The 12,289-nt window shown below is 51.5% G+C and overlaps 1 protein-coding gene across 1 annotated transcript in view; it reads left to right on the top strand.

The window, feature by feature from the left end:
* Nucleotides 1-12,289, top strand: part of efr3a (EFR3 homolog A) — a 69,027-nt gene that overhangs the window by 32,543 nt on the left and 24,195 nt on the right. Inside the window, exons 5-8 of the mRNA XM_084480443.1 lie at nt 3,698-3,819; nt 5,237-5,386; nt 11,454-11,606; nt 12,033-12,111. Coding sequence (XP_084336569.1) covers nt 3,698-3,819; nt 5,237-5,386; nt 11,454-11,606; nt 12,033-12,111 — 504 coding nt within the window. The remainder of the gene's footprint in view (nt 1-3,697; nt 3,820-5,236; nt 5,387-11,453; nt 11,607-12,032; nt 12,112-12,289) is intronic.

The following is a 12,289-nucleotide window of genomic DNA, read 5'->3' as shown; positions in this document are numbered from 1 at the left end:
TGGGATTGTGAGGGTGTAGAAGGTGGTGGAGGAGGAGGTGGTTGATGGGGTTGTGAGGGTGTAGAAGGTGGTGGAGGAGGAGGTGGTTGATGGGGTTGTGAGGGTGTAGAAGGTGGTGGAGGAGGAGGTGGTTGATGGGGTTGTGAGGGTGTAGAAGGTGGTGGAGGAGGAGGTGGTTGATGGGGTTGTGAGGGTGTAGAAGGTGGTGGTTGATGGGGTTGGGAGGGTGTAGAAGGTGGTGGTTGATGGGGTTGTGAGGGTGTAGAAGGTGGTGGTTGATGGGGTTGTGAGGGTGTAGAAGGTGGTGGTTGATGGGGTTGTGAGGGTGTAGAAGGTGGTGGTTGATGGGGTTGGGAGGGTGTAGAAGGTGGTGGTTGATGGGGTTGGGAGGGTGTAGAAGGTGGTGGTTGATGGGGTTGGGAGGGTGTAGAAGGTGGTGGTTGATGGGGTTGTGAGGGTGTAGAAGGTGGTGGTTGATGGGGTTGATGGGGTTGGGAGGCAGTGGGGATTAGTGTGTTGTAGCCGTTAGCTGGGAGCTGTGCTAATTAAATGAAGCTCCTCGCTTTAGGAGGAGTTTACAGTGTGTGTGTGTGTGTGTGTGTGTGTGTGTGTGTGTGTGTGTGTGTGTGTGTGTGTGTGTGTGTGTGTGTGTGTGTGTGTGTGTGTGTGATAATGAAGTGGTCTGAATGCGTTGGAGTCGGCCACTCTAAACAGGAGCATTAAGGGCTCCTCCCAGAGTGTTCCTGATGGACCGGGCTCTTCATGGGGCGCAGTAGAGACACCAGCCAGGGGAACTACTGCCTACATGTTGTATTATCAACATGGAAGCAGGTTCTACGTGGACAGTGAAAACTACGTCTATGCGGCCTGTTATTAGAAATAAGCTAAAGCGACTAAACCGGTCTGAACGGTAGAACTAGCGGCTCAGAGTGGTATCACCGGCCTGCTCTTCACGTCTGTGAACGGAGCTCCTGACTCAAAGAATCAAACCTCTGGGACGGCCAGAGGAGTAGGACTCCGCCGTCGGACCCCCCCCCCCCCCCCACACGCCGAGGAATCTCCCTCTCTGTGATTGGCTGATGTGGCAGTCGGTGAGGGGGAGGGCCTGCCTCGCCGGCCCCCTCGGCGCTTCCTTTGATCAGCGGCGTCTCTCCCCTCCCGTTGCGTGGAGCAGAGACTGACCCCCTCGGGCGCGGTGCGGTGTTTACCGTCTCGGGGGTGAGTACACACGGCGCCCGCCGCCTCTCCGTCTTCATCTCCCGCGCTCCGGCTGGTTTGTTTACAAGATGGCCGTCCAGATAACCGCTCTCCCCTGCCGGTGTCGGCCGTCCTTGGAGAAGGTCGCGCTAGTTCTCCGCCAACGGGGGCAGCGGCTAGCGGTAGCGGCTAGCTGCCGTGCTATCCTCCTCAGCTCATTTGAATGAACAAACATTCTCCTCCGTGGATGTGTCTTCTCCTCCTCTAATGTCTCATTCTCCTCCTCTAATGTTTCCGTCTCCTCCTTTTTATGTCTCCTACTCCTCCTCTGATTTCTCCTCCTCTGATGTCTCCTACTCCTCTAATGTCTCCTACTCCTCCTCTGATGTCTCCTACTCCTCCTCTAATGTCTCCTACTCCTCCTCTAATGTCTCCTCCTCCTCTAATGTCTCCTCCTCCTCTAATGTCTCCTCCTCCTCTCATGTCTCCTACTCCTCCTCATGTCTCCTCCTCCTCTAATGTCTCAGACTCCGTCTCTGTCTCCTACTCCTCCTCTAATGTCTCCTACACCTCCTCATGTCTCCTACTCCTCCTCTCATGTCTCCTACTCCTCCTCTAATGTCTCCTACTCCTCCTCTCATGTCTCCTACTCCTCCTCTAATGTCTCCTACTCCTCCTCTGATGTCTCCTACTCCTCCTCTAATGTCTCCTACTCCTCCTCTGATGTCTCCTACTCCTCCTCTAATGTCTCCTACTCCTCCTCTAATGTCTCCTACTCCTCCTCTGATGTCTCCTACTCCTCCTCTGATGTCTCCTACTCCTCCTCTAATGTCTCCCTCTCCTCTGATGTCTCCCTCTCCTCTAATGTCTCCTACTCCCTCTCCTCTAATGACACATCTCCCTCTCCTTTAATTGGGCTTTCAGAACAGCCCCCAAGGGAGGCAGGCATATTTATTAGCAACATATAGTGTGTCACGGTGATGTAAGGCGCACGCACACACACCAGACACGCACAGTGTGTCTGTGTCACGTTGAAATTAGCACACCGCACACACTCATCCACACAGCCTGGGCGCTAGAAGGCATCTGTGACATATGAAGGCCATTTCCCCGCCACTCCGCCTTGTTTGCATGATTAGATTGGAGCTCAAACAATCCGTCCTCCATCTTGTCCCGCCGGGTCCCTCCTCCTGGTCTTGATGTTTCTCCTCTTCTCCTCTTTGGCCACTCTCTTTTGTTCAGTCAAAGTCACGTTGAGGTCCCACAGAGACACTCTGATGGCGGGCCGTGAACCGGTGTTGATCTGGGCCCACGCCGTCCCCCTCTTCCTCTTCCTCTTCATCTGTTGGCTCGAGCGGGGTGGACCTTCAGCGGGGGAGTCCTCGCTGACGTGTTCTCCTCTCTCCTCTCCCCTCTCAATGCCCTCTCAGCGGCCGCTCATGAATCACTCTTCCAGATCAGGAGTTACCTGATCAGGCCATGGTCATTGGTTTGAGTGATGGAGGGAGGAGAGAGAGAGAGAGAGAGATAGGGAGAGATGGAGGCTGGGAAAGGCCAAGAGAGGGAGGGAGGGAGAGAGGGGACAGAAACAGACAGGGAAAAGGGAGGGAGAGAGGAGACAGACAGACAGGGAGGAGGCAGAAGGAGGTAGTGAAAGAGAGGGGTCGGACTGTTCCCCCAACAGTGATCTGAGAGGAGAGGCTCCTGCAATCTGCTACAACGGACAACGATGGCTTAGCAACCGGTTGCCAACCGCGTCCGTTTGGCGTTGCCCATCAACGTGTGCCCCCTGGGACGCCGGGGCGCGTCGGAGGGCGTGTAGGGAGCCACAGCCGCCGCTCGCAGGCATTTTGCAGAGTAAACGCTACTGCCATCAGAGGACAAAAGAGGGACTGTGGGTCTGAGGCGGCCATTGTCAGGGCTACCATTAGGGAGGAGGGGCGGGGGGGGGGGGGGGGGGGGGGGTGTGGGGCTGCTGGCTATTACCAGCACCGCCGCCGCCGCCGCCGGCAATAGCTAGCTAGCATCCCCTCTGAGCCTCTGCGGCATTCAGCGTTTGACACCGGTGCTTTATGCCCGCGCTAATTAAAACCCGGGCCGTTAAGTCTGTTTAAATCTGAATGCTGGGGGGTGGGGAGAATTAACATGACGAGTGGTTATCAGCTCCACACACACACACACACACACACACACACACACACACACACACACACACACACACACACACACACACACACACACACACACACACACACACACACACACACACACACACACACACCAGGGAAAGGACAGGAAATGATGTCGTAATGCAACATATTCAACATAACCAAATTGTTTGGTTGGCTTTTAGTTTTAATCCAATCATCCCCGGTGAAACGGCCACAGAGGCCCTGTGGACCGTCCTAAGGAGCCAACTGGGGGCTGGGGATGAAGGCAGCTAGTGTGAGGGCGTTGGCGTGTACCCACCAATCAGAGCGCGTCTCTCTTGTCCCCGCAGTTTGTGAAGTTCGCCAACATCGAGGAGGACACGCCCTCGTACCACCGGCGCTACGACTTCTTCGTGTCCCAGTTCAGCGCCATGTGCCACTCCACGCACGAGGAGCCCGAGACACGCTCCAGGTACGCACGCACACACACACAGGCACGCACGCACACACAGGCACGCACACACAGGCACACACAGGCACACACAGGCACACACAGGCACACACAGGCACACACAGGCACACACAGGCACACACACACAGGCACACACAGGCACGCACAGACACACACACACAGGTACACACACACAGGCACACACAGGCACACACACACGGGCACACACAGGCACACACAGGCACACACACACAGGCACACACAGGCACACACAGACACACACACAGGTACACACACACAGGCACACACAGACACACACAGGCACACACACATAGGCACACACAGGCACACACACACAGGCACACACACACAGGCACACACACACACAGGTACACACAGGCACGCACACACAGGTACGAACACACACATGCAGGAAAACACACACTCATACAGGCACGCACACACACACACACATACAGGCACGCACACACACACACACACGCAAATGCAGGCACACATGCAGGCACACACACACACACACACACACACACACACACACACACACTCAGGCACACACACACACACACACTCAGGCACACACATGTGCATGCAGGCACATGCGTGCACACACACTTATTGCTGAATCTCTCTACTTCTCCCGCTACCTCTACTTCTCTCTCTACCTCTGTGTCTCCCTCGCTATCTACAAATAACCCACACTTGAGCCAGCTTCAGCATCAATTGAATTGGTGTGTTTGAAAGTGTGGGTAGATTTTACGTTTGTGTCAAAGTGGGCGGTTTCGATAAGTGGACGTCCATCTTTAAATAAGTTCCTCCTGCGGGGGAGAGTCCGTCCAGATGGAGAGACCGGTCCAGATGGAGGTCCTCCATCTGGGTCCTGGGTCCTCCAGGGTCACTAGGACCACCTCGCCCTCCCTCCCGCCCTCCCTCCCTCCACACCACAGCCAGGCGCTGGGGGATCATTCCCTCTCTCCTCATTGGTCGGGGCTAATGAAGCGAGCTACCTGCAGTCGTGTGGTTTGTAGTTGATGAGTTAATTAGAAGTTCATTAGTTTGGAGATTAACTGCTATTGGTTTAGATGTAATGGTGCAGGGAGGAGCATCTGGCTCCTGTACCGATGAAACATTGGTCTGTCTGTCTCTCTACCTGTCTCTCTCTCTGCCTGTCTGTCTCTCTACAAGTCTGTATTTTTCTGTCTCTCTATACCTGTCTCTCTCTCTCGGTCTGTCTCTGTCTACCTGTCTGTCTCGAATCCGGGTGGCAGGTATCCGCGGGCTGCAGGGCTCGTTGAGGGAGACTGAACCTGTCTGTCTCTCTACCTGTCTGTCTGTAGGATCCGGGTGGCGGGTATCCGCGGGCTGCAGGGCTCGGTGAGGGAGACTGAACCTGTCTGTCTCTCTACCTGTCTGTCTGTAGGATCCGGGTGGCGGGTATCCGCGGGCTGCAGGGCGTGGTGAGGAAGACGGTGAACGACGAGCTGCAGGCCATCATCTGGGAGCCGCAGCACATGGACAAGCTCATCCCCTCCATGCTGTTCAACATGCAGGACGCCGAGGACCTCGACAGGTACCACACACGTTCCCCCCTCAGGGATGGGCGTGGTCGATCGATGATCGATCATTGATCGTGAAGAATTGTGTCGATCACGTGATATTTTAGGGTTAGTTTTAGGGTTAGTTAGTGTGAGAACTGAACAGCAAAGCCGTTGCTTGGCTGTTTAATACAGATTTTGTCTTTTTGAATAGTTTCCTGTGTTTAAGAGCGCATTGTTCGGCTTTTACAAGCGCCGCATAGGCCAACAGCCTATAAGGCCAACAGCCTATAAGGCCTCTAATAGCCTTTAAGGTCTATATTTATTATTTTAAAACAGTTGTAGGTCTACATGTTAACTGTCTTGTATTATTGTTGGCCTATAAATACTTCAGAAAAATATGCTGTATTTTCTCCCAACGGGAATTTTTTATATAGCCTATAGAAAAATAACGATTAAATCAATAATTCCTCGTTAATTTTATCGCTGATCGATCAAGGACATTTCTTAAAATGCCCATCCCTAGTTCCCATACCATCTTTTCCTTCCCGATTCATGAACTTGAGTATCGGCCGATACCGAGTATGTACCGATACAGCATCTAGCATCGTAACTACTGATGGCACTTGTTCTTATTGAAGGGTTCTCTTATGATGACGGCAATGTACAGTTGGTTCACTTACTGTCGACAACTTTTTTTTTCAGAACTAGATCATTTATAATCTATAAGAAGAATAATACATTTGTGTTCTTCAAGTTAATCGTGAGCATCCATACCCGCGTAGGTCGGAGATGACGTGTTTCGCATTCCGACTTTCCACCTCCGACCGTTAACGAACGCAGCATAACGCCACAGTGTTTGTGATGATCTCTGCCTGTGTAGTAAATGAGCTAGTCAAGCGATGGTATTGGATCAACGCATAGACTTGCGTACTCGCTAGGCCTGGGCAATAAAACAATCAATTATCGTATCGTGATAGACTTTTGATAAAACATGTTCAATATATATCGATAAGAGACTGGACCACCGAATCTAGCAGCTGGGTTTGTTACACAAACACGGTTCCATACTTAGTTACAATATTTGAGTGTTTTTCATTGTTGTGTCGACATTGGAGTATTTATCAATGAAGAACAGTGGAAGGTCATGTTGAACAGAAGTGTTTAAATCCAGCATGGTCATTCATGGTCATTCCTGGTCTTTGTAGGTCATTAAAATGATCAATAGTTATCGATATCAATGAAGTTATATCGTGATATGTCTTTCAGCCATATCGCCCAGGCATTCGTCAATATCCGATGCTACATGTTAGGCAGTATCGGAGGAATTTACGATACTAGCATCGGAACAACTCTATACGACGCCCCCGTCTGTCTGTCTGTCTGTCTGTCTCCGTCCCCTCCGCCTGGCCCCAGAGCCCTAATGCATCGTGGGTAATGTCGGCGGTCCGATTCAGCCGCTCTAATGCCTCGACGTAGCATCTCATCAGGACCCGTCTCTGAGAGTGCCAGACAGATGCCGCTTCCTGTGGCTGTCATGGCAACGGTCCGACTTCCTGTTGCCAAGAACCGCACACGCACGCACATACATATACGCACACACATATACACACACACGGACACGCGCACACACACACACACGCACATGCTTGAACACAAACACAGCCGGGAGCCCAGAATGTTTCCCTAATCCTTTATTTTTTTGAATAAACCCCAACCTCTGTCACGGCCTCTTTCTCTGTCTCTCTCACTCTCTGTCTGTCTGTCCCCCCCGGCCTTTCTGTCTGTCGCTGTCTTTCTGTCGCTGTCTTTCTCTGTCTCTCTCCGTCTCTCACTTTCTTTCTCTCTCTCTGTCTCTCTCTCACTCTGTCTGTCTCTCTCTCTGTCTCTCTCTCACTCTGTCTGTCTGTCTGTCTGTCTGTCTGCCTGTCACTCTGCCTGCACAAGCACACGCACACCCTCTGTAGTTTCCCCACCCCTTAATCCCAGTCCTGTAGCTTTCTTTCGTTTTGGGTTTGTTTGTTTATTTATCATCTTCTATCACATTATGTTATCATCTTACCGCACCTCATTCCGCATGCCCAGATTCTCTGCCACGGTTTGGTTCTCCTCCCAGATCCTCCTGGGTCCCCCCAGACCCCCAGGAAACTGTGACGGGGAGCCCAACCCTGGTGACTCACCCCAGGAGGGCTGCCTGCTCTCTGGGGACCGGAGGGGGGGGCAGGGGGCGGGAGGTGGAGGTGCTGGGCGGAGGCTCTTCTCCTGCATGCGTCACTCTCTGTTCTCCTCCCTCTCCTCCTCCTTTCCCTTCTCTTTGAGGACTCGCCTCTTCCTCTGCATTCTCCTCTCCCCAATCTCTCCTCCCCTCCCATCATCCATCATTCCTTTATTAATTCCTCCTCCACCCCTCCCCACCTTATCCTCCAAGTAGTTTCCATGTCAACCCACATCTATTTTTAGAGCCACCCCCAAATCCCCTCCCATCCCAGCCCCCCCTCTGACTTCCCCGTCTCTGTACCTAGAACTCAGCCTCCACCCTCAGCTTCCTCAGCCTCCACCCTCCTCTTCCTCAGCCTTCACCCTCAGCATCCACCCTCCTCTTCCTCAGCCTCCACCCTCCTCTTCCTCAGCCTCCACCCTCCTCTTCCTCAGCCTTCACCCTCAGCATCCACCCTCCTCTTCCTCAGCCTCCACCCTCCTCTTCCTCAGCCTCCACCCTCCTCTTCCTCAGCCTCCACCCTCCTCTTCCTCAGCCTTCACCCTCAGCATCCACCCTCCTCTTCCTCAGCCTCCACCCTCCTCTTCCTCAGCCTCCACCCTCTTCCTCAGCCTCCACCCTCAGCCTCCCACTAAAGTGTCCCCTTCCCTGGCCAAGTCTCCCAGCCTGCGCGGCCGTCAGCCCCGAGGCAGGAGGGATGACAGCCGTTCTGTTTCCCAGATCACCTTCTAGATCACCTTCTCCGTTCTAGAAGAGGCTGAACGGATCCTGTTCCGTTCCCGCCGGTCTCTTAACGAGGGTCAGTTTCAGACGTCTGGGGCTTAATGAGCCAGTCTGTCGCTATGACGACCACTGGCAGGGACTTAAAACCCTCAATGTGACCAACGGGACCACCGCGCTGAGAACCATTTCAAGACCACGGTCCGCACAGAAAGATGTTCCAGTTTGGTCTGTGTATCGTTTCCAGTGTAACCAGTTCTCCCAACACAAGAGATATCTGACTTAAGGTTAGCGTTGTTATCCCAAGGATCCTTCATGGTGGGAGTCGAACCCCTAACCCTGGCAGTGCCCAATAAAACCCTGGATCAGTAGTAGACTGGTTGTACTGGTCTGCTCCAAGTGCCCGCCAGTAAAAGACTGGTTCATCCTCTTGGGTGTTTGTGTGAATTCAGAGGCTCCTGGTAACTTACAGGAGAGAGGGAGAGGAATGGGAGAGGGAGGGAGGGAGGGAGTGAGCGAGAGGAGAGGGAGCTCGAGCTCGTTCGCCCAGCCCAGTAAGAGACAGAGCAGCTTGTGACTGAAGCATCTTTTCTTAGCCCTGATCGATGGTGGTCTCAGCGGGGGTCTGAGCCCCAGAACCATCCGGTCTCTGGCCTCCATCCATCTCCCGCCCCCCCCCCCCCCCGAGGATAACTCACCGTTCCTCCCTGACGTCTACATGTCACCGCTACAACAACACTGCCTCCACAATCCATCCGCTACCATCGAGCTGGACACTTTGTGCTGGTTGTTTGTTTTACTCAAACTATTCAATATTAGGTCGTACGTTGTTTTTTACGATAAACCTAAAATGGAAATGGACCAGGTGCTGTCGAAGCCAAGCTGTCAGTGTGCGGCAATGTTTGGCCTTTCTGGGATGCTGCTGTGTCACCAGCTAATCCCTGGTTCCATGTCCCTCTCTGAGGCCACTGGGGTTATTATTCATTATGGAAGCCATCCATTTTGGGTTTGAATAGATTTATGAAGCAGCACCATGGGATCATTGATATCCGTGACCGTGTTGCCTGGTAAAGATATCAGCTTTAGGCAGAAGTGGAAAGTGAAGAGGTACAAATACTTCAGGTATCTGTACTTTACTCTGACACATACATTTTAACACAAAAATCTGTACTTTCTACACCGTACATTTTCAAAAAGCGCTTGTTGCTTTAGTTTTAATGCATTTGAGGGGAATTATTGATTATTTATTTATTTTGCATCATTACGTCCCTTCCAAACATCGAGACAGATTTCACCCTAAATGGACGGGACAACATCACACAGAATAGTGTGATGGTGAATCCATCGGTGCACATCACGCAGACAGACGTAACGAGATGGAAAGGGCGTAAAACACTGAGACCAGAGGGAGACTTGGAGGCATCTGGGAGAACTAGCAACAAACACTGCAGATGGAGCCGATTCAGTGCAGCATTCTCAAGACATTCCCCGTCCACGGCCGTGCTCAAGAGAACTGTTTGAAGTGGTCTGCTCTGATAAGGATTCTTGGTGAATGCGTTGAGTCCTTGCAGAGATGAAGGAATTCCTAACAAAAGGAGTTTAAGGCTTAATTAAACGTCAAGTGCGTTCACGTTTTGATCATAATGTTTTAAGTTATGTGGCTGACATTGAAAATAGTTTTGAACATTGCAGCGAAGTTGATGTTCAGTGTATATAGTTTATTTTATTTGAAGTCAAAATGGTTTAACTTAAACAGTCTTTGAATTATACTAATATGACGTGAGGTTGTTGGCTTTGCACTGAAATAGAAACGTCTACATGCTTAAAGAATGTGTGTACTTTATTTCTTTTCAAGAAGTTAATTCCAAACATTCAGCTGAATTCCCATTAGAATATTCCCGCTGTAGTATTTTCCACTAGAAAAGCACCACTAAAATATGTCCACTACAATATAACCAGCGGAAAGATCCACTACAATCTTACCAGTGGAATATTCCCGCCAGAATGCTACAAAAAGAATATAACCAGCTGAGTATTTCCACTAAGAATATTACCAGCTGAATCCTACCACTGGAATATTACCAGCTGAATCCTACCACTGGAATATTACCAGCTGAATCCTACCACTAGAATATTACCAGCTGAATCCTACCACTAGAATATTACCAGCTGAATCCTACCACTAGAATATTACCAGCTGAATCCTACCACTAGAATATTACCAGCTGAATCCTACCACTGGAATATTACCAGCTGAATCCTACCACTGGAATATTACCAGCTGAATCCTACCACTAGAATATTACCAGCTGAATCCTACCACTAGAATATTACCAGCTGAATCCTACCACTAGAATATTACCAGCTGAATCTCTCCACCAGAATGCTGCCAGTAGAGTGCCACCGGTAGAGTGCCACCGGTAGAGTGCCACCGGTAGAGTGCCACCGGTAGAGTGCCACCGGTAGAGTGCCACCAGTAGAGTGTCACCAGTAGAGTGCGTCCACCATAACACCACCAGCTGAGTCTCTCCAGCAGAACGCTGGCAGCCAGACGGGGGCTGGGACGGCTCCAGCTGTGTCTGTGGGTTCATTCACGGCGCTGGGAGCAGGCTATAAATAGAGCGCTGGGGTTATTGGATGAGTTAGGACTGCCGTAGCGAAGCCCCCCAGCAGACATCCTGTCATGATCCTGCAGACGACGTTGGGAGGCTGAATCCCGCTCGGCTTAACAGCGCTAATAATTAATGGCTCGGCGCCAGGGCCTCAGCTGGCTGCAGGAAGGTGCTCTCAGTGTTATGTAGCGTTATGTAAGGTTATGATCTCCGCCGCCGCGTCGCGCACAACTCAATGCCGGGCTAGGCAGGTGGAGAGCTAGAAGCTAGGCTAGACGGGAAGAGAGCTACATGCGAGGCTATGCTAGGCTTATGATTTTTGATGGTAGATCAAAAAGAACGTGCAGTCCAAAGATTCTGGGGCTGAAAATGTAAAACGTGCATAAAGCAATTATTATTCAAACAGCAGAAAATAGATTAAAGGAAAATGTAGATGCTATCGTATTAATCTCTCACGTTTCATCTCTCTTCCATAATCCCCATTTTCTCTCTCTCTCTCTCGTTCTCTCTCTCTCTCTCTCTCTCTCTCTCTCTCTTCCCCCGCCCCCCCAGAGTGGGGCACCCTGCCACCCCCTCGGTGGGGGGTCAGGACCCCGACCCGGACCACCAGGAGGACCCGGTGGTCCTGGCTGAGAGCTGCTTCAGAGAGCTGCTGGGTCGCGCTGCGTACGGCAACATGAACAACGCTGTGAGGCCCGTCCTGGTGTAGGTTCACTCAGTCATAATCACTCACTCACTCACACTCACAATCACTCACTTACTCACTCACAATCACTCACTCACAATCACACACTCACTCACTCACAATCACACTCACAATCACACTCACAATCGCTCACTCACTCACTCACAATCACACTCACAATCACACTCACAATCACTCACTCACTCACTCACAATCGCTCACTTACTCACTCACAATCACTCACTCACTTACTCACTCACAATCACACAGTCACTCACTCACTCACAATCACTTACTCACAATCACACTCAATCACTCACTCACTAAATATCACACACACAATCACTCACTCACAATCACACACATACACGCGTGCACACACACACACACACGGTCTACCTGTCCTGACCATGGCACATAGTGACATCATGTCCTTCCCTCCGCAGTCACCTGGACAACCATCACCTGTGGGACCCCAACGAGTTCGCCGTTTCCTGTTTCAGAATCATCATGTACTCCATCCAGGTGAAGCCCCGCCCCCTCTCCCACAGCCTCCAATCAGAAACCCCAAGTCGTGTGTGTGTGTGTGTGTGTGTGTGTGTGTGTGTGTGTGTGTGTGTGTGTGTGTGTGTGTGTGTGTGTGTGTGTGTGTGTGTGTGTGTGTGTGTGTGTGTGTGTGTGTGTGTGTGTGTGTGTGAGAACA

Source organism: Micromesistius poutassou (assembly GCF_964030765.1).
Source record: "Micromesistius poutassou genome assembly, chromosome: 16".
Lineage (NCBI taxonomy): Eukaryota > Metazoa > Chordata > Actinopteri > Gadiformes > Gadidae > Micromesistius > Micromesistius poutassou.
The sequence above is the reverse complement of the archived record's forward strand: the minus strand, read 5'-3'. Positions and strand labels throughout refer to the sequence as shown.